Here is a 22,406-nt window from a genome sequence, read left to right on the forward strand (position 1 = left end):
ATGGTACTTCATTTTCTGTGTTGAATTGTTATTATTGTACTATATACACGAATATATATATATATATAGGTGTAGGAGTGATGCAAATCACCTTGACAAGCAGATGACTAAGGACACAACAGACACTTCACAATTAGGTCAATCATATCAGCATATAAGATCAGGTCCCACCAAACCTCTGGAGAGTCTCAGCAGAAGAAGAACCAAACATAAACCATAATATCATATGTTCTTCCTTCTAGTCTTTTCACAAGACAAGTTTATGTAAATAAATTGGGCTTACTTTGGGTGTACTTAGCATAAATTCGGATGTACTTAGCATAAACTGGGCTTGTGCCAAGCCCAACTTTCATGACAAGTGCACCTAGGCTTAGGATTTTTTTGACCTACCTTCTAAAAGGTTTCTCACAAATGATGTCCCTACCTCTCTCACTCTTGATCCCCAAGTCACTCTCTCCTATATAAAGGGTGTCTCACCTCATGTAATTTACACATTGAATTTTAAATAGAAAAGAAACTATGTCAGAGTATTTAGTGAGCCAAGTCTCCTAGAATTTGGGTCTTATCTTGAGTGTAGTGAACCTCAAGTGGCGGCTCTTCACCACTCATCTTGGAGTCTCCTCCCCCTTTAAGTGGCGTGACCACACATTCATCATTTTAAGCTTCTCTTTCCTTTCGTCTTTTTATTTTCCTTCCTTTGCGCCATTTCCATTACTTTATGTTATTGTGTTTAACTTTTTCTATTCGGTTTCCATCTTCTTTCTTTCCCTCATATGCTCTTTAATTCTGCATCTCTTCATCATTAACACCATATAATTGTGTTTTCTCTTTGCCCTCTAGAAGTGAACCTTCATACTTACTTAACCACTTGGTTAAGTTCGTGTCCAGTGAGAATCTTCTTTAGGTTTCTCACTATATTCTGCTAATTCAAAAAGCTTAAACAAAAGTGCAACCTCTGAAATGTGTCAATCTAAAATGAATTCACATCAAGGAGCAACATCAGGAAGATATTATAGTTTTACTTGTGACTCTATCTTTGTGGAAATTTGTATTTACAAACATATATTTTGTATATGTTTAATTTGTATTTTGAAATATTATATGTTTTGTATGTGCCCTCTGTTGGGTCTATAGTAAAGTATATAATTTTATGAGGGTGTTACATTATGATATCAAATTTGTTCGTCCTTAGGATAATCTGAGGGTAGTAGATTTTTTATGTCTCTTTTGCGTGTAAATATTTATTTAATCTAGTTTAAGGACATAGCTAAAAGTTTTTAGTTGAATGATGGTTTTTGAAATCATGTTTGTATTTGAGTTAAATGATTGTTATGGATGAAAATAAAAGTATTAAGGGAAAAAGAATCTTCAAAAAGTGGTGAGGGTTTATACTTATAATTAAATGTTACAGGAGGTTGATGTAAGGGTTTTTTAGAATAGTAATGTTGTTAACAGAATTGAATTGTGATGACCAGACTTTTTACTTGGACGAATAATAAGAATAAATTTTTCTAGAGTTGTAGTATAGATTGATTAGTTTACTACTATTTGTAATTCTTGACATACAGAAGAAAAAAAAATTAGTATAAGGTATCACATCATAGGTTGAGTTGTGTATGGATGCAAGAAAATAGGGCAATAAATTATGCTTGAAGGAAACTTAAAGCTCATTACCATACTCATGTTATAAAGATGGTGGTAATGGTGTTATCTTGAAGATTTGGAGACATTATCTTTATAGTTCTCAGTCTCACAAGTTCAATATTGTAAAAGTGTCAATTACTTGTTTGATCAAAAGAGACTAGACATAAGACAAAAGATATTTATCAAGTTATTAAAGAATTAAGATTTCAAGTTTATGTATCATCTTAGAAGGCTAATCTAGTTGAGAATACCTTAAGTGGAAAGACAATCCAAGTGACAAATGGGGTGACCAATAACTTAAGTAAATTGAGTGTTCAATAATAAACAACTTAAGGATTTCGTATTGGTAGTAAATGGAGTTTCGAGATTTAAGACAAAGTTTATGTATCCGCAGACAATAAGTTAGAGAAAGTTATCTAGAATAAAAATTATAAGAATGACTTAGTTTGCATAAGGCATGACTAAGATATACCAGTACCTAAAGGAATTCTTTTGATTACTCAATATAAAGAGGGAGATGACTTAATATATCTTTATTTGTCTAACTTGTTACAAGATCAAAGTGGAGCATCAAAGACTTGGAAGAATGTTACAACAGTTAGATGTGGAGTAGAAATGGAGTAGTATTCTTATGCAATTAGGAATATCTAAAGAATCATAGATAGAAATGTTATGTAAATTGTAAAGCTCAAACAATTTATACAAGGATGAAGGACAAGGACCAAAAGCTACCATTCCAAGCATGTTGAAACTTAGTAGTAAGATAATCAAAGAGATACACCTAAACAAACACCACAAGTCATCCCAAAAAGTATTTTCTAAGATAGTGTCATAATAATCCTTAATACCTGACCATATAGAAGAAGAATAAAAGGTAGAATTTTTCTGATACTTAGATTTAAGAAACCTGACCTTCATCAAAGCAGTCCAAGGCATACCACTATATGCAAAATCCTAGGAAATCCTAAGGATATATGCTTTGTTTTCAACCTAAAAATTAGGAATTTTTAGCCCACCATTTGATTTAGAACAACAAATCTTAGACCAATTAGCCATGGTGATACTTTGCTTATTAATATCACATGTTCACATAAGATTCCTTTACCATCATCATAAGTGCATGTAGAGATTTTTTACTTCAAGCATTTACCACAAGGGGGTTTTCCTTTCCAAGATGATATTGCAACTCAAAGTCATAATTCTTAAGAAATTCCATCCATCTATATTGTCTTAGGTTTAGTTCTTTCTGGTAAAAAAAAAGGTACTTCAAGCTTTGATAATCACTAGAAACTTCAAACCTTTCTCATACAAGTAATATTTCCATATTTTTAACGTAAACACTATTGCAACTAATTATATATACCATGGGTAGGGTATTAACTTTATTTTATATGAGTTCAGTGGTAGAACTTGGTTATACCCTAACTTTTTTTTATACATATATATAAATTAATATATAAATAAAAATACTTTATAAATTTTAACATATATATAAATTTTAATATATTTTATAAATTTGGTACCCCTAATTTTTTTGTGCACTTACAAAAAAAATTGGCATCCCAAAATTTTTGTACACCTATAAAAGTTTTTGGTACCCTCAAAATATTTTTTAAAGATCTTTAAATGTCTGAATTATTATGAAACATAAGTTGTCACTCTTCTTTCTTGCATCACTACACATCACAATCTTTGTCCGGAGGCATCACAATATACCTCAAACTTTTTGGTAGTGTCATGAAGAATTAAAATAGGTACAAATGTTAATTTTTGTTTTCAACTCTTGAAAACCAATTTCACATGCTTTCTCCTATTCAAAAGGTTGAGCTTGTGTGTAAGACTAGTAAAAGGTAATGCTAATTTAAAAAAATCTTTAATGAACTTTCTATAATACCCTATTAATCCAAAGAAACTATATATTTATAGGATATTTTTTAGTATACAACTTCAACTTTTGAGGGATCAACAACAATGTCATGTTCAAAAAATTGAACTTGTTTCAATTAGAACTCACACTTTGACTATTTCTCATACAATTTCGTTTCTTTGAGCATTATAGGACAATCCTAACATGTCTCTCATGTTCCTCATAATTTTTGGAATATGTTAAAATACCATCGATAAAAATCATTACAAATTTATGAAAATATTATTAATATAATCCATAAAAATGAGAGGAACATTGATTACAAGAGAAAATAAAATAAGAATTAATGTAAAATAACACATATTGCACCGGTTGCATTAGACAACCATGTCATGTGTCTCTTTTACATCAATTCACCTAATATTTTTTTATAGAATAAAGTTTATTGCACAATAATCGATGTGGTATGTCATTTTCTAATACAACGTTATTAAATATTCATAATTGTAATATTTTCACTTTTTACATTATTTTTAAACTTACATCAGTACTCTAATTGATATAAATATTTAGTGAGATAAAATATTTCTTTCTAAATAGTATAACATAATACTATAATCCATTTAAATTAAAATCTAAGTTCCATAAAAAATCTTATAAAACATTTGCAACAAAGATTCTCTTAAAAAAACATATTATCATGATCATATAATTTTTGTTTAAATATGTTATTATTCTTTAATTTGTTTTCAAATTATACTTTTATTTCTCTAAAAAATTATGGGTCTCAAACATTAAATTTTGCATCCTTAATCCCTACCATTTAATATAATTGTTAAATGAATTGTAATGTCAAATATTTGTCTAATGTGGCATGCATGTGTATTTTTTAATAAATTATATTTTTAGTTTCTTATCTTTTAAAACATTTAGTTCTTAAAATATCCTCTCTTAAAAAGCAAATCATTTGTAGTCCCTTAATGCTTTTGTAGCTCCCAATGTAGATTACATGTTACAATACAGTCAAGAAACCAAATATTTTTTATTATTGAAATATTTTTTTAGTGCTTCTAAGATATTATATTTATGTTTGTGGATTGTTAATTTTAAATACTATATATAGTATATATACTTTATTTATTTTAAAACATGTTTACTTTAACTTGGAAATATTTCGAATTAACAACATTTATATATTGTTTTTGTCATTAAAAAAATAAAAATATTATTTGTCAGAAGTGGGGTTTGAACCCACACCCTCTTTCGAAGACCAGAACTTGAGTCTGGCGCCTTAGACCACTCGGCCATCCTGACTTATATTATATAATCTAATTTAAAATTATTTAAACTATATAAATTGTAAAATATGAAAAAAATTTGTAAAACGACTCTGCTGGGGATCGAACCCAGAATCTCTGGTTCCGTACACCAGCGCCTTATCCATTGGGCCACAGAGTCATTTTTGTTTAATTTACATATATTTCTGTACTTAAATACATTGTATAATTTTTGAATAAAAGAAAATGCCCTGAAATAATTTGGATTCCACAAGTACTACGACAACTAATCTGACCATAAAACATATTGAAGTTTGAACAATGGACTTCAATTTTTAAGGGGTTCTCCGCTTAAAGTTTGACCAACTCTTTTAAGACTTTCTAATCGGGTCCTTGAACTCAATTATTTCAATTTATGTACTTAATATTCAATAATTTTTACTTGGATTAATAATGCTGTGAAAATAGCTTACACAAAGAACCCAATTATAAAAAATGTAAAAGATCAAGACTTAGATACAATTTCTATTTTAATATATGAATCAAAATAAATAAAATGAGAAACAAAAAGTATTTATCCGTATCTATTGATTGAGAGCAAAAACAAGTTCTGCCACTTTTTTATCAGTTACAATTTTAGAAAAATGATACTTTCACCACTCTTAAATTTATATAAATTTTTTGATGTGATAAATTTAGAAATAAATATATATAATAAAGAATAAATTTATAATTAAATAATATAAAAAAATATTAAAGTGAGTTGTGAACGTATAATTATCCAAAATTTTAACATGTTATGCACCTAAAGTGGCCCTCACAACACGGACACTGTCACCACAAGCTATGTGTTGTAGCTTTTCTGTCATACTTTTTTATCTTTCTTTTTGTTTAGCTACTGATAATCCTCTGGTTTAATTATAATTCTTTGCATGCTTAGTGTTTACGCTTCTAAAGCTGATTACATACTTCCAGCACCGTTATATAGTGCAGGCACACTAATTGTTTAAGGGGAGAGAGACAAAACATTATCATTAACTCCCCACTCTCTCAGATCATTGTGTTTACGGTTTCAGCTACATATTACAACTCAAAATTCCTCACTCGTCTCAAATCGTAACTATATAATGACTTGTGGTGTTCCACTATTTTCATCATTCACAAATATTTACAGACACTGCCCAACTAGTAGTTATTCATCAAGTGATGGATGGTACAAAAATGGAGAGCTGCAAAACTGTTTTAGTTCTCACTTTCTACATTATGGCTATGTTGGTTTTTGCTCAGTGTTGTGTGGCTGAGAATGTGGTAGAAGATGTTGCTGCAATTCCACCCGCACCAATGGAAAGCGCAGGAGTGCAACTTTGTGCCCAAGCTGTTTTTGTAGTCTTTGCTTTTGTGGTTGCTAGGTTCACCTGAGAAGAGTAATATGATGTCCAGTTTCTCAGAGAATATACAATTACATGATTTAATTCTTTATTTTCTGTGGGTTGATGTTTGTTGAAACAGAGTTGGGATCTGTAATGCTCAGAGAATTGGTGTTTTCACAACATTTATCAACCATCTATGTAATGTTTCCTTTGCTTGTAATACAGCAAATATTTTAAACACCAGCTAACTTGCATACTCTTCTGTTTCATTTCTTTATTTCTTTCTCAATATAGTTTATATTTATATTTTATGGTATCATTGCTAGTAATTAATCTCCTTTGAAATTTATTAAACACGCATTATGTAGCGAAATTTAAATGAATGTATTATGATTCAAGTTATGAGGAGGTTAAAATATAAAATATTCATGTGCTGATATAGAGTCATAGAATACACATAAGAATATTGTATTTGCATGATACAAGTTGTTCGCCAAATTTAAAATATCCGTTCATCTGAGATAGCAAGTGCTCAAGTTAAGAAAAACTGTTGCCCAATGAAATGCTATCCAGTGAAAATGAAACATTAATATTTAAAACAGTGACTGCTTATTACTACCATTGATATCAAAGTAGCTAAATGGGCCCAGGAGTCCTTGTTCATTTTGGCATTTTTTGCTATCACTATTCCTACTGGGTAGAACAGATCAAGTTTGTGCGAAAGAAAGCAAAAGCAATTGCATCTGTCAATTACTATTTATATATGTAAATTGTTGGTTTGGAACAAATAGAGATGGATTTCAGAAGGAAATCTAAAAGAAAAAGGCTAAGTGTAGAAGCAAAGAACCTAATCTTCTGTAAATATATCAGATCACTCTTTCTATAGAATTCCTTCAATGAACTTCAAAACAAATTAAGAGAAAAGAGCTGAGATCCTGCTGTATCCATGTAGTAGCCTCCCCAGTTGGCAGCTCCAACGAGAAGGAAAACCTCCAGTAAAGCTTCTCCATGTCTTTTTCAGGTTCAGTTTAATCCTAATGCCTTGACTAGCTAACCACAATCCTGAAGGGTATTTTCTGCAAACTTGAATGTTTCTAATAGAGGCTTCAACTGAAAAATTAAGGAGACAATTGAAGGGGCATATTTCAACTCATGAATATTTGACTTATAAAATAAACTTAATGAAAAACCTTATCAAAATAGCTCTTTTGAACTTATTTCAGTAAGCTTTCAGTTAAGCTTATATGAGTAACTGTAACTCTCGTTGTATAAGAGCTTATTAAGCGTATGCTCCAAACATGTCTTAATTAAATTTGCTAAACAAAAGTAGCCTTATCTTCAATAGTGCACAAGGTGAATTATCTACTCACCTTTAATGGGGGAAAGTAGGAGATAATAAAATAAAAGATATACTGAAATATTTACAATATTACTCTAGCACACCAATTGAATGAAGCAACAGAAATGAAACACAGTAAAGATACACATTGACCACCACAAATAAAAATAACAGAGAAACAAATTCGTTAATCTGCAATGAAGTCATAAACTCAGGAATCATCGCTGCCTTATGGAACCAAAAAGGTCATGGTATGAACGCTTAGCAGCATCAGGGCGAGACACGATTTCCACAACTTTATAAGATGCCTCAGGATAAGCCAATGCCTCCACAGCTACTTCCGCAACGTGATCTCTGGATATGGAACCTTCATAAAGGGTGTCCTGGTACACAAGGATTTTAAATAATTTAACAATTGTTCCAAAAAATATAAACTTAAGATTCTACTGAGGAAATGTAACAGAAAGTCAGAAATGTAGGTACAACCTCTGGCTCCATAACAACATTTCCAGTTGGAGGATCATTTCTCAACCCGCCCGGTCTTATAATTGTGTAGTTTATGCCAGATTTCCTGATATAATTCTCTGCCTGTAGTTTTGCTACTAAGGTGAGTCCAAAAACATTAAGAAATATGTAAGCCGGATTGAGTAGCTGTCCCATAGATGCTCCATTAACTAAAATGGAACTGATAAGAATGAATCTGTTGACATTACGTTTCCTGCATGCTTCAACAAGGTTTACAGTACCAAAATTGTCAACCTGCACAGCAATTTATTATAAGCACTGAATGATACCAAAAGACTGAATAATCCACTCACCCTGCAATAATTTTTTGCATTATTGGTGATTTTCTTCGTAATGTAATTAGTTTCTAATGTCTTCTTTGGAGGACGAATAACATTTCAAATTAGGGATGTAACCATGCTATCCCTTCCCAGGTGAAAGTCTTAAAAATTCCACAAATGAAAGCACATAGCAACATACAAGTTTGAAATATTAAGCTGATGAAAAAGATTCTAATAATCTCCATCAACATCCTCCATTCCTACTAATATCCTTGATGATGTCAGTTACTAAACAAGAAGTACAACATGAACCAAAGTGCAGAATAAGGACATGGAAGAAACAAAGATCCAGGGGAATCAACTGCTTAAAGATTAAATAAACAATGGCACTCTCTACAAAAACATACACAACCTGTACTACTTTCAAAAGCAATTAAATAACTTCTACCATGGTAGATTCTGGATCACTCAATACGTTGAGCACAACAGTCAACCTGAACTACTGCAACCTATATTTCTTCTAAACCAAACCAAGGACTGATATGAAAAGTGAGTCATACTAGCAAAACAAAACGATTATAATTGTACTTTTAAACATTCTAGTATACTACAAGACATTAACAAAAAATTGACAAACCTTCCATGGAGCAAGCAAATCCCACCCTGGCCGAAAGCCTGTGGCACATATCACTGCCTCTGAATCATCACCAATGGCTTCAGCTAGCTTATCAGGACCCTCTGTGACATCAGCTTTTACCTGCATCACAAACACACCAACACACTCATATACACTTAAAAGGAATGTTACTAAAATACTCTCTAGTAAACTCTTTCTGATTGGTCAAAATTCATTGAAAATTACAAAATCAAGAAAGGGAGTAGTTAAAGAAGTTGTGAGGTCCATCAAATTTTGTGATTTTCAATAAATCTCAACCAATCAGAAAGAGTGCATAGAGTGTTCCTAGCATTTCTCTACACTAACAAAGTGGGACTGGATTAGCTTAATGTAGCAATAAGATGGAGGAAAAACTTACAATTTGAAGAGATGGGTTGGCAGAAGAAAGGGTGGACCTGGCCTTGTCCAAATCTCTAACCCCAGCCTTAACAGAAAATCCCTTGGCCAATAACTGCTCAACGATTCTTTTCCCAGTGCTACCAGTGGCTCCAGCAACAAAAATTTTCCTCTCCGCTCTCAAATCCTCCCCCACTTCTTCACTGATCTCACTTCCTTCCATCTAACATGCAATCCAATCATAAGTAAATAAAAGGGTGTTCTGATACAACAACACACGGTATGCTTTCGACATGCAAATGATGCTGAAAAAATACAATAGAAGATGTTGTGAAATGTGATGTGTTGTTTGTTACCTTAGCGAAAGTGAGGAGACGAAAGGAAGAGGGTGTGGTGAAGTGCTTGTTGAATTGGTAATGGCTAGTGAGGAAAATGGGATTTCTTACAATTGTGAGAGTCGAAGCCATTGACATGATTGAGACACTGTAAAAAACACAGATTTCTTGTAATTTCCACACTGCCAAACGAGACGCTATAACCCTGCCACGTGCTCCAACCGTGGGATACCTTAGCTTTTGTTCTATGTTATTACTAAAGTTTTAAAATAATAATAATAATAATAATAATAATATTTACTCTAAAAAAATCGGAATTAAAATTTAATTTTATTGACATACTTTTTCACGAGTGTGAAATTTAAAAATTTGAAAAATCATTTCAGGTTAAAGTTCATAATTGCTCAACAGAGATTATGAACATTAAACACTCTAAATCTAAATGGAATCGAGAACAAAAACTAAAAACTCTTCCCATAGATAAACAAAGCGCTTTAAACAGAGTAAACTACAGCTTATGGCAGATTCAAAGATCACTAACATCATAATTAAAACGTAAATAAAAATAATAATGGAAGTTAACATAACATCTAAGTTAACTTACAATAGAAGTTCTTCTTGAGCAAGTTAACTTGACTTGTAATAATGTATGTTTATTAAACTTGTATTTAGTTTATAAAGTGTATTTTAGTCAAATTTATATTCTAAAATAGATATCACCTAAAAATATCTAAGAATTTATCTTAAACGGTAGACCTCCATGAAATTGTTTTAACCTCAAACTTTCATAATAGAATTGTTCTCAAGCTTCCTCAAACTATTGAAATAAAAAAACGTGGTCCTGGGAATCATTCTGGAATCGTTAGGGCTAGACCTTCAAAAATAAAATTCGTATTGAGAATCAAAGATAACACAACACAAACAAACCTCAATCAATACAACACATAAAGCGAAATCTAGGGTTGAGTCTTCAACTCGCAGAGATTGAAAAAAAGAAGGAAATTCATTATGGGAATGGAGATTGAGACTCAACCTTCAACTCGCAAAGATTGAAAAAAAAATGGAAATGCAAAACTCAGACTCAAAGTCTCACGGTCTCACTCTCACGGCCTCAAAGCTCGCACAAATTTGAAAAGAGAAGTGGTGGGGGACCACTATTTATAGGCAAATGAGGGGGAGGAATAGTGAAACGTCTATTTGATCTCAATCGTTAAATCTTATTTAATCAAACGATCATCATTGTGTCGTATGGTTTGGCGCCTAAAACCCTAAGTAATAATGGTGCATGTCTTGTCAAGATTTCGGTCACATCCAACATTGATAAGCTAGTGGTCACATCCAACATCGATAAGTTAGTGGTCACATTTAGACTCTTCAGGTTGAATCTCTCGAACATGGGGAACAAGTGTACCGGTCAGAACTGGACGAATGCAGAGGCTTCAATACTCGATTTGTATCGACCGACATGTTGAAATGAATTAAAGATCAGAAGAAGATTAACAAGAATTATTACCTCATTCCTTCAGCCGATCACCTATCTTCCTTCTCTACTCAACTCAACAGTTCCACTTCACCTTGGATAACGCTCGCTCCTTCTCCTTTACTATCCAACCTCCTTTCTCCTTCGTATGCTCTTGGTTGAGATGGTACCGGCAAAAAGTGCTCCAACAATCAAGTAAGTATTCGATGCTTGGTACAATTAATCGTGATAATAACATATATCTCTCTCAAAACTTATAACTATTTATATGATTATTATGGACTCATTATTATTAGATCGAATTAGCGTTTGGATCGTAACTAAGAACACAATACTTTATGTTTGATCAATGTTTAAACTTGTTAATCTTCTTTTAATCTTTAATTCATTTCAACATGTCGGTCGACACAAACTGAAACCTCTTATATTCGGTTGATTTTTATCGGTACAAAAATCAATTACCAAAATATAAACTTAAGTGGATAGGATTGATGTAAAAAATTAAAACTAATATGTTAAAACTAATTATATTACCAACACATAATACAGGGTCAAATAAATAAATCATGTAAATCAAATTGTCAAATTCAAGAAATTAATTAAATAAAAAAAATACCTATAAATAATATATTAATTCGATGTTATATTAAAAGATACGTAATATGTTAGGCTATAAATAATTTTTTTTCATATTTTTCTTAATATAATAATGATATTATTGTTACTATTATTATTATTAGTTTATTATTATTATTGCTATTAGAAAAAAAGTGTGTCCATTTATGATAATAAAAACTAAGAAAATAATTATTATAATAAAATTAATTAAAAAACACTAATATTACGAAGTGGTCTTTAAGCCTAACTTAACCCCATAAAATCGGCTCATAGGGTTGAGGTTTGCACCCACTTATATACAACGAAAGGCTCTAATCTCTAGTCGATGTGGGATCTCCAACAACTAAAATTTATATTAAAGTTATAAAAGATTGTGTACATAAAAAATCATAAAGGTAATATTTTTAATTAATTTTTATAATGTTAAATCATATAATAGGATTTTTTGTAATTTTCATTAAAAGTAGAAAGTAAAACTATAATAAAATATGTGCATAAAAACTAGTTATAAATCTTTAAGTTTGATTGATTATTATAATTATTTAATAAAAATACAAGGGTAACTTTTTTTAGACGTGGAAACCAAAAAAAGTTCGTTTACCAATACAGGGACACTGAGTTATGAGGTTGGGATAATTTTTTTAAATTATTATTTGTTTCGGGTATACTTATGAATATCGACACTCGTATGATTCTTGTAAAATACGTATCGGTGAAGTATCAAATTCAAAAAATATTTGTTGGATTTCTGACAATTTTATCACAGTTCTAACATAATTTTAAAAATGAGAAATACATTAATTTTGTAAAAACTCATATTTATTGTATAAATGTTTAGTATGATTATAAAAAGAATGAACAAATCATTTTGAACCAGTCATGAAAAACATCTTTCTAAAACAAAATGAAATGTACTTATACACATAAATCTTTATTGTCAATTTATATAATTCATAATTATATAATATATATAGATTTTTTGTTCTCGTGTCCTACATTTTAGAGATTATATGTACTTTTGTGTCCGTATCATATCAGTATCTGTGTCAGTGTATGTGTTACATAGATACTAAGCGTAAAAATTGTGTAAACCAAACAAAAGTTACAAAATTCAATCCCTAAATATTATTTGTTAGAAAATATAAATTGTAGATTATTATTATTAATATAGGATCATATTATTTATTATTATTATATATTTTCTAATATTATTAAACTTTTATCATTATTCTTTAGTATATTGTATTTATTTATTATATTTTATAAAAAAAATGTTTTTTCTTCCACCCCATAATTTCTAGCTACACTCTCACACTTTTTTTTAAAACGAACCTTATACTTTTCACAAAGGTAATTCTGAAAAATTTTCAAAGCAAACTTTTTGGAATTTCTATAATATAATTTCTAAAACATATAAGATGTGTTTCGAAATAAGCTTTCCAGAATAAACTTATTGTGACATATATGTTTTTCAGAACATAATTTTTTAAATAAAATTTTGAAAAGAACGAGTTTTAATACCTTATGAAATTTCAGCACAATTATTTCTCTCTTTTCTTCTTCCTCTTAAAAAGTGCAATGACAATGAAGTAATTGTAGGTGTATTGCTATGTAACACTGACACTGACACGGACACTGATACGACACAGACACAAACACGAATACGAAGATACGTAAAATCTCTAAAATATAGGACACGGGGATACAAATGTATATATTATATAATTATAAATTATATAAATTGACAATAAAGATTTATGTGCACAAGTATGTTTCAGATTATTTAGCATAAAGATGTTTTTCATGACTGATTCACAAGGATTTGTTTCTTATTTTTATACTCATAATAACAATTTATACAATAAAATTTGAATTTTTAAAAAATTAACGTATTTTTTTTCAAATTGTGTTAGAACCGTATTACAATTATCATACATCTAACAAATACTTTTTGAATTGGACACTTCATGGATGCGTGTCATACATCGGACACTGACACGCCATTTAAGAGGAGTGTCTGAGTTTCATATTACAGCAACGACATGTGGTGTAGTGAAGAAGGATAGTTTAGTATTTTTCACTTGTTAGTATGAGAGTGCACTTAGTAATTGTGCGGGTGCAGGAAACAAAAGTTGAAAAAGGTGTTAGAGTTAAAGTAAGAGGGAATCATCCAAAATAGGAAGAGGAAAAAAACAGCAGAAACCCTAATACGACCGAAGACTGTTGTGATTAACGTAGAGGATAAGATCAACACCCAAAACGGACAAAAGCTTGCAAGAGAGAACCACGAATTTTTTACCCAGGTGCGTTTGATTACCATGAATCTAAATTCTGAGAAAGGAAATGGATAAAATACCAAGCCTATTTTCCAAGACTCCAAAAATTTACATGTTCAGTTTTCATTTTGGCTAAATTTATGATTTTCAGTATTCTTTGATTTTTGCTATTTCACTCGACCTCCTATGATTTTCTACTTGTAATTATTTCTTCATCATGTATTCTGTTTAAAAAACCAGTGGATTTTGTTTTGTTTTTGCTTGCGTTTATTATCTTGTTAATTCTGAGGCTTTTTGGTTCACGACCAGCATAATTTGTGGAATTAAAGGTTTGGAATTGAGGCGTTATGGAAAGTAAAGATGCAAAAGACCCATTCAAAGGGGTGGATTGGAAAGCTGTTGGTAGTGAAATGCAGAAAAATCCTAGTGCTCCACCAACCTTGAAGAAACGATTACCAAACAGAGTTAGGCAAATTCCTGAGTTCTATTTCCTTCCTCGATGGCCACTTCCCAAAGCCATTTTATTTTGCAGTGCATGCATTGGTGCTGGTGTAGCAACCGGAATGGTTGTTGAGACCTGGATTGAAAAAAAAGTTAAAGGTATTTTCACCTCCTTCTCTTTCCTTTCTGATTATACACTTTTTTCCTTTCACCAACCAATGTGTTATGTTAGTCTTCTGAATTACCAAATGGAAAGCCTATCTTTCTTGGAAACCATTTCTGATTCTCCTAGAGGACAATGTTGAGTGAGCACTACTATCATGAGAGCTAGTTTCTTCTTAAACCTTTTGCCCCAATCGTCCATTTTTTGTTTAAGAAACAAAATTGCCTAACTGAATGGATGGCATCTAGCATCTAGAAACATCACTGCTGTTAGACAGGCTGTTCGCATACTTTTTAGACTGACCATATTTAGATAAAAGAATCGTTAAACGAGAAGATAGAATGAATTGAGCTTATCCCGCAAGTTTTTGAGAAGCTAGATTAAAGTACTTCTAAAAAATTTGAAGTCAATGTACATAATTATGTATTTTGTGATGTTGAATGGATCTTCGGCAAGCTTGCCTTGAGTTTCTCATTGTCATTTTTATCAACTCTCAGAGGATAATAATCGTTGCCAATGACAAAGTTTTAGTTTAAACAACAACGGCATTACTGTTAAATTTTGAATTAGACATTGTTGTAATGGTCTTTTGTTTTGGCATTGCAGAAGATGGAGGGATTATATGGGAATTTGACAAATAAACTATTGGTCTTGGGACAACTAATGTCACATATTGCTGCCTCTATCGTTTCCTCCTTACATGTTAGTCTCTTCAGCAATCCTTACTTCCCAGAATTATTAGTTTCAGGGATTAGGATGATATAAAGATCCTTGGATAGCTGCAGGATTGAGGGGGAGGTGTCTTGGTAAATACTTGGAGAGATTTCTCTGCCATTTCTAATAAATATGGCAGCTAGATTTATTGTTTTATTTAAGATTAGCATTTCGACGGTTCTAAGCACGCACTCCAGAATGATTCAATCAATCAGCTTATTAAGTGCCAACCCTGACACGACGAAATTATTGCAATTGTTGCAATGGAATTGCCATTTTTTAAATAACACAAAGGAACAAGGAGCCATGTTAATAATCGTATAATGATAACATACTCGTGCCGTTCATATTTCTTCAATTCTGCTTTTTGGTTAGAACCGTAAAAGGCAAATGCCGAAGAAACAAAAGAAAAATCTAACCAAGTGAATCCACGCTATTATATCATTCTTGGGGCTGCTTACTGCCTGTACTTAAAGAGGAAAGCAGCATGAAAATGTGCCGAATATGACATGAAATAAGGATTCATGCACCCCCGACTTATTATGAGTTATGGACCTCTTGAAAAGTGCTTGCCAAACAGCATTCCTACAGTCCTAGCAGAAAATGACTCCTTCTGCATGTTACAGGGGCAAATTTTGTTATTTCGTAACCATACAAATATTTTGTTTACAAATTACGTGTTTCATTACTAGTTTATGGATGTGTTCATTTGCGTATAGCCAGGTAAGTAACCAATGTAATTTGCCCTGAGGCCAATATAACCAATGTAAACCTTCCAATCATGAATCAGGAATAGGTGTTCTCCAAAGTATTTTGGATTCTGGTAACATTCAGCATGTTATGCAACATTTATACATTAATGTTATTAAGTACGTTAAATTGATTGTTACTTCTATATGACCTCGTATATGTAATGATATTCTGCTGCTTTAATTTTAATCACGCCAGAAGTCTTCTTATTCAACTAGGTGCAACATAAAATAATATTTTGATCCTCCCCCAGTTTATAGAGGACAAAGGTTTAAAAGGGTCTACTTGTTAATGTTCAAAAATCACAAGTTTATAATTGAATTCAGCTCGCGTCACATGCTTCAAGCTGTTCTTTTTCATTTCTCCTTTAATTTTACTAAATATTAAACTTTACCAACCACATCCTATTAGGTACCAATAAAAAAAAGTATCGCAAGTGACGGAACATAAAAGTATGGTGAGACCAGTCAGTTCTAAAGTATTGTTAACAGAATACTTTGCAGTTGGCAGAGCAGCAATACATAAGATAAGCCAGCATCAAATTATGAACAGTAAAAAAACTCAATTGGGGAGGACAAAGTTCATAATTTAAATGTTTTGTGAAGAATATGCAGTTGCAATGCATAAGCTATTTTTCTTGTTGAAGTGTTAGCAAAGAACTCCCTTAAATATATGAACTCTGGAAATTCCAAATCCTTCTCTTGTCTCCCTTAGTTGTGAACTCCATCCTACCCGGGCGGCAAAATCCGCTGCCTGAAATTCATCCATAGTTATGATGAAAAATTAGTTTTACAATTGCAAATTGTGTAAACATCCACGTCCAATTAAACCAATGCGCTCATATTTAGCAATGACAATTAATGATAATAATCAGTTTGTAAAATCGCATACCCTTTTGAATCTTCATTGAGAAATTGTGCAACAATCTTAGATTTTATGATATCATATGCACCATTCCATCAACTATCATCACTCTATTGTCATCTTGCAACCTCTGAAATTTCAGAAAAGACAAAACGCACTAGTAACGAAGTTCGTGTTGGGAAGGTGGAAGCAGAAATTCATCAGAAGATCATACCTCTAATAGGAGTAGTATATCTGCAGCGGTGTACGGTGAATGTGCCCCTCTGTTGATAACATTCTCTAAGTCTGCAATAGCTATGAGATCCAGGCGGTTGGCACGCATATGCTGACCAAATAGAGAATTAAATGCTTCAATTCTGCATGTCAACATAAGATATTTTACGTCAGAAACAGTTGAAGCACAGAAAGAAATTTAAGAAAACAATTGCAAGGCAGGAATCGGCAGTTGACTGACCTTGCAGGGGTGAGTCCAACATCAGCTTCAGCTGCTGAGGTATCATCTACTTCAATGGCATCTGCTGTTAATGTTGATCTAGTAAAAAAAAATGACTCCAGTTAATAGATCATTAATGGACAAATATGTTTTAAGAAATCTAGACATCAACCCCCTCAATATTTACATGGCAACGAAGAAGTCTTAATGCTTACAAGTGTGCAAGGATACTAAATTACGAGGGTAATAAAGAGTTACAAAGAAAAACGCTTCTGCTGTAGAATGGCAATAAATGAATTTTCGTGTAATCTAAATTATAGTAATAATTAGAATGAAAAAGATGCTTGCAACTTGTTTAAATTATTGCTCACCCTCTTCTATCTTTAGGACCACGATCAGGACCATCATTTTCATGGTGATCAGCCTTGCGCTTCCTTTCTAGCTCTTTCTCCCTCTCTTGCTCACGATCCTCCATTTCTGTAAGTTCTTTGTGATATATTGCAAAATTTAGAACCTTTAAAGCAGCTTCAACATCAGACTTTGAAACCTGAAAAGAAAAGTGCTGGTTCAATCACAAAGTGTACTGAACAAAACAGTGGAATAATTCCTATAAGTAAAATAGCAATAGGAGAAAGAGAAAAATGCAGCTAAGGAGAATGCCAAGTGCGGATTTGATTAATTGGAGTAATATTCCGTTACGGGAAATGTACTTCTAGAAGAATTAATTTTGATAGAATTGCATTTGGAAGGATGAATCTTATTTTTTTCAAACCCTTACTAAAGTAATATTGGACACTGAATGGAGATATCAACATTATTTTTGGTTGAAAGTAACACGTTAGTCCACCAGCAAAAAAACTAGTGGATAACCACAGATTAGCTTGGAATAGTTTTCCAAGCATGATTAGATAGACGAAAGGTTAGTTAACATTGTCCCTGGACTTGTTACCAAAATAGATATTTATGTCACTATATTATAAATAACGGAGAAGGGAGCACTGAAAAAGTGACGCCAATCAAGTACCTTTCTGCTCAATTTCAGTTTGGCATGAGCTGTTGAGAGACGTATGATGGTTTCTAAAGTTCTGGCAGTTATGGGAAGTGTTCCTCCAGTCTGCATAAAGTCAGCTTTATATCAATAAGAAACCTATGTTGTACAATGGCTCGAATGCAGAGCGCCAATTTCAATTCTGAATGCTAACCTTTGCATTTGAGCTAGCATTTCTGAGCTCAGCATAGGCAGTGGCAATGTCCTCAGACGCCTGTGGACAATGTCAATTAATGTTAAATTAAATCTAGTCATATGTCTACACAATAATGGACGGGAATAGAAGCGTAACGAACATTAAAAATAATCAGAACCACTCAACTATGGCAATTGTAACATAAATATAGCAGACGGAACGTACATTAACTTGGATAAATTACAAAGTTCTAAAGAGAAATAATCATAAATCATGAAAGATGGAATTGCTTATAGTAATAAGAAAAGGCACGTAACCTCATCAGTCAGTTCAGGTTGAATCCTATGCTTAGCGTAGTGGATATATTTCTTAAGAAACTTAATTGTAAGCGTATCTCGTTTGCGACCTCTTTCAGTTTTCTTCCCGTGTAACATTCTGTTATATTTGACAAAGATAGACGACTCCGTATCAGCTTCATCTTCTCTTCCATATCTTGAGCTCCCATCAATCGTTGCCTCACCTATATTGTTAAGCTACTTTGAATAAAATAATTAACTAGTATAAGAACGTCTCAAAGCATTGGAAAACTGCTTATTTACCTCCATCAACAGCAGAACGAAATCTATGCATACGAAGTACATGCTCTGAGATTCGACGATCAATGTCAGGATCCATTTGATCTAACACAATAAACAGCAGATCAAATCGAGAAAGCAAGGAGTCTGGAAGTCCAATATTTTTAGTTGGAGTCAATGAACGATCATACTGTAGAATTGCAAATAAAAGGTCACAAGTTAGAAAAGAAATTGAAGGTTCAGTACAATATCAGGAAATTGGATAGTTTAAAACTGCACAGCCAATTGCAGCATAACGCCACCTACAGTTCCATATATGGGATTTGCAGCAGCAACCACACTGCATCGAGCATTCAGTGATGCATGGATACCAGCTTTAGCAATAGTCACAGTCTGCTGCTCCATAACTTCATGTATAGCAACACGATCCTGATCATTCATCTTGTCAAATTCATCAATGCAGACAACGCCTCTGTCGGCAAGAACCATTGCCCCAGCTTCTAGCCTTCTTTCCCCTGAGAAAGAAGTTAGAATCGTTTCCTTAGATGACAAAATGTTATAAAGAACTATGCATGGAGCCCATGACAATGATCTTTTTACCTGTTTCTTGATCTGAAGTAACAGCGGCTGTCAAACCAACCCCAGAAGAACCCCTGCCTGTAGTTGATATGGCCAAGGGAGAAATGTTCATAATTGCTCTCAAGAGTTGGGATTTGGCAACAGAGGGGTCACCAACCATCATCATGTTAATGTCACTAAAGAAGCAAGACGGACGAGCATTATAATTTTATACCAAGTTAAAAGAGAGAAGGGAAATCAAGCCAAAAACACTAACCCTCGCAAGTGAGTGCCATTCTGTAAGTTCTTCTCCACTCCACTAAGCATCAACAAAATCACTGCTTTCTTTATCCAAGAATGCCCGTATATAGAAGGTGCAAGCGAATTACTTAGCAGGTCAAATGCATCATCTCTTTCAGCTATCTTTTTAATGTTTTTGAGATCTTCGGGGCTGTAGATTGGTGCATTAGCCTCTTTGTTGAGAAGAGAAACATTGTTGGCTATGAGCACAGTCCTGCATGAACATCAATCAATCAATCAAGTTTCGGTTCAATAAAGCAAAGGAGTGCAAAGGAATTGTCAGTATGTATCCTGGAGCTACCTGAACACTCCATTCACACTGCCTTTACTGTTCCCTGCAAGAGCCTTATATACTCCCACAATTGCCACTCGATCTCCAGGCTTGCAAGAATCAACAAGGTCATCTTCTACAATGACATCCACTGTCCTAGGGAGTTGACCAGGAGCAGAATTCTCAGGAACTTCTTGAATGGACAAGGTTTGATGATCTTTGTATTTGCACAATCCATACTCGGTCACAAGTAAGTTGCCATTTTCATCCTACAAAGATCTAGTCAGTAAATTTCATCATCAGGAGAAGACAAAAAAAAATTAGAGAACAACGAGCTTGACATTACCCTTGTAGGGTAAACAGATCCTGTGGGCAAACCCAAATTAGAGGTAATATCACGATATTCGCGAGAAGTGAAGTTTCCCGTGGTGGGGCAGAAATGAACACTTTTAACAACCTTCGGCCTTACAAGAGAACCTATAAATTAAAATAAAGGGTAAGATCCCTGCACTCTTAAACCAGAGTATTTGTTCACAATTTTAGAACTTAGTTCATAAATTTATCCCCTGTTGAACAGTAAAAAATAATTAATGCGGGACACTGAACAACCTAAAGATAAAACCAAACTGCTGCTTTTAAGAGAAATAAATTACACACTTTTACCAGCAAAGGACATTCACATTTCCATCATTATCACATAGCATAGTGAATAACATGCCACTCAAGACATACTAAACAACTTGTTACATATTAACTTGCAAATAAAATAACAGCTTTGTAGGTCAGATAAAAATATGAAGTGGAAGACTTGTCAACCTAAAAGGGGCAAAAATACACTCAGACCATACTACCAATGACGATGACAAAAGATAATCCTTTGAATACTCAAAATAACCAAAAATAGAACATGATTCCCAAAGCCACTAATTAAGCCCAGTAAAACTTATCAGAGAGAAATTGGACTAAAAAAGCCACACAGCGGTGAGTTTGATTTTATTTAATAAGGTTTCAGATAATGCCCTCAATCAACTTGGGAATTGGAATTTAGTCATTTTACACCCTAATTTAATGAGAAACCAGCTGCACTCAACACTCAACCTATGACAAACAATGAAAAGGGGCAAAAAAATATAAAAAAAGGTAGTCTTACATTTAGTGACAATGCCCTCAACACAGACCATAGAACCTATGAATTCAGAGAGAAGCTCTCTTGGCGTGACTCGGCGAGAAACAAAGGGACCTTCAAATCCCACGAGCATTTGTTCCCCTTCCTTCAAATACTTAGGATCAATAGCACGAGTAGCGTCCGTCACCGCATCGCAGAACGATTGAATGTACTCACTTGGACTCCTGATAATCCTGCAAAAAATCCAATATCTATTTAAAAAAAATAGAAACACCAACTGCAAACAATAACTTCACACACAATCAAACTCCAAAGAATTGAAAGTATAAAAGTAAAAACTAATTACTAGTGTTGGGAAGTGTTAACCTGTTACCCAAGTCGCGGAAGTTGTGGAGATCGGAGATGTTGACAATGAGGCGGTGGCGCTTGTGGTTGATTAGGGCTTTGATTTCGTCCATGTAAATGCCTTTTCCCACCTGATGATTCGACACAAAACGTTAGAACGAGGAAAAAGTACCACACAGAAAATGAGAAGAAAGAATGCATAATAAGACATACATCTTGATCCAAGAAATCGGCAAATTCTCGCTTATGCGCTGCCCTAACTTCTTCGCTCAAGTCCATTTTGGAAGGCCTCTGGTACTAGCGAGAGAGCGTCAGAGAATGGTGGAATCAGAAGAATGAAAGAGAACGATGTGGTGCTTCTTTTTCATTTGGCGCTAGGGCTCTGTTTTTGGCGGGAACATCGAGCTTCGTGCTCGCGTTGTGGCGGGAACAATAACTTGGCGCTGTGCCTGGGCTTTCTTACTTCCAAGGCCCAATTGCTCTCTGCACTCACTGATATAATTTATGTACCCACACAGAACATTACTGAAATCTTTAATTGTGGTTAGAAAATAAGTGTTTGGTTGGAAGAGGAAAAGGAAAAACTAACACATTTCACTTCCAATTCTAGCTTATGTTTGAAATTTTAGTGATGGAATTCCATTTTTCAGAAATCAATTTTCAGTAGGAATTTTAATTT

At 33.1% G+C, this 22,406-nt stretch overlaps 3 protein-coding genes and 2 non-coding genes across 6 annotated transcripts; 1 reads left to right on the top strand and 4 right to left on the bottom strand.

Moving 5' to 3' along the window:
- Nucleotides 1-4,741: 4,741 nt before the first annotated feature.
- Nucleotides 4,742-4,825, bottom strand: TRNAL-CAA (transfer RNA leucine (anticodon CAA)). The gene has a single exon. It is a non-coding gene; the product is annotated as a tRNA-Leu (tRNA).
- Nucleotides 4,826-4,896: 71 nt separating this feature from the next.
- On the bottom strand, nt 4,897-4,969 carry TRNAR-ACG (transfer RNA arginine (anticodon ACG)). The gene has a single exon. It is a non-coding gene; the product is annotated as a tRNA-Arg (tRNA).
- Nucleotides 4,970-7,529: 2,560 nt separating this feature from the next.
- LOC137811724 (uncharacterized protein At2g34460, chloroplastic) lies at nt 7,530-9,848 on the bottom strand. Its single transcript, XM_068613562.1, has 5 exons — nt 9,651-9,848; nt 9,317-9,517; nt 8,920-9,039; nt 7,984-8,256; nt 7,530-7,880 (listed from the first exon to the last, which is right to left on the bottom strand). Exons 1-5 carry the CDS (start codon nt 9,765-9,767, stop codon nt 7,716-7,718), a joined length of 876 nt encoding a protein of 291 aa, XP_068469663.1. The 5' UTR covers nt 9,768-9,848; the 3' UTR covers nt 7,530-7,715.
- A 4,041-nt stretch (nt 9,849-13,889) lies between these two features.
- Nucleotides 13,890-15,551, top strand: LOC137811726 (uncharacterized). 2 transcript variants are annotated; one of them, XM_068613564.1, is made up of 3 exons: nt 13,890-14,030; nt 14,313-14,603; nt 15,214-15,551. In XM_068613564.1, exons 2-3 carry the CDS (start codon nt 14,351-14,353, stop codon nt 15,246-15,248), a joined length of 288 nt encoding a protein of 95 aa, XP_068469665.1. In that variant the 5' UTR covers nt 13,890-14,030; nt 14,313-14,350; the 3' UTR covers nt 15,249-15,551. The 2 variants fall into 2 exon arrangements, with proteins under 2 accessions (XP_068469665.1, XP_068469666.1); XM_068613565.1 differs by having other exon boundaries at nt 13,911-14,030; nt 14,333-14,603.
- Nucleotides 15,552-16,513: 962 nt separating this feature from the next.
- LOC137811725 (DNA replication licensing factor MCM3) lies at nt 16,514-22,201 on the bottom strand. The gene is made up of 17 exons (XM_068613563.1): nt 21,941-22,201; nt 21,749-21,858; nt 21,407-21,615; nt 20,603-20,733; nt 20,287-20,525; nt 19,963-20,199; nt 19,728-19,882; nt 19,434-19,642; nt 19,152-19,317; nt 18,870-19,072; nt 18,571-18,630; nt 18,393-18,482; nt 17,740-17,915; nt 17,390-17,467; nt 17,150-17,291; nt 16,963-17,065; nt 16,514-16,824 (listed from the first exon to the last, which is right to left on the bottom strand). Exons 1-16 carry the CDS (start codon nt 22,004-22,006, stop codon nt 17,006-17,008), a joined length of 2,331 nt encoding a protein of 776 aa, XP_068469664.1. The 5' UTR covers nt 22,007-22,201; the 3' UTR covers nt 16,514-16,824; nt 16,963-17,005.
- Between the last annotated feature and the right edge of the window lie 205 nt (nt 22,202-22,406).

This window comes from Phaseolus vulgaris, chromosome 2, assembly GCF_000499845.2.
Source record: "Phaseolus vulgaris cultivar G19833 chromosome 2, P. vulgaris v2.0, whole genome shotgun sequence".
Classification (NCBI taxonomy): Eukaryota; Viridiplantae; Streptophyta; class Magnoliopsida; order Fabales; family Fabaceae; genus Phaseolus; species Phaseolus vulgaris.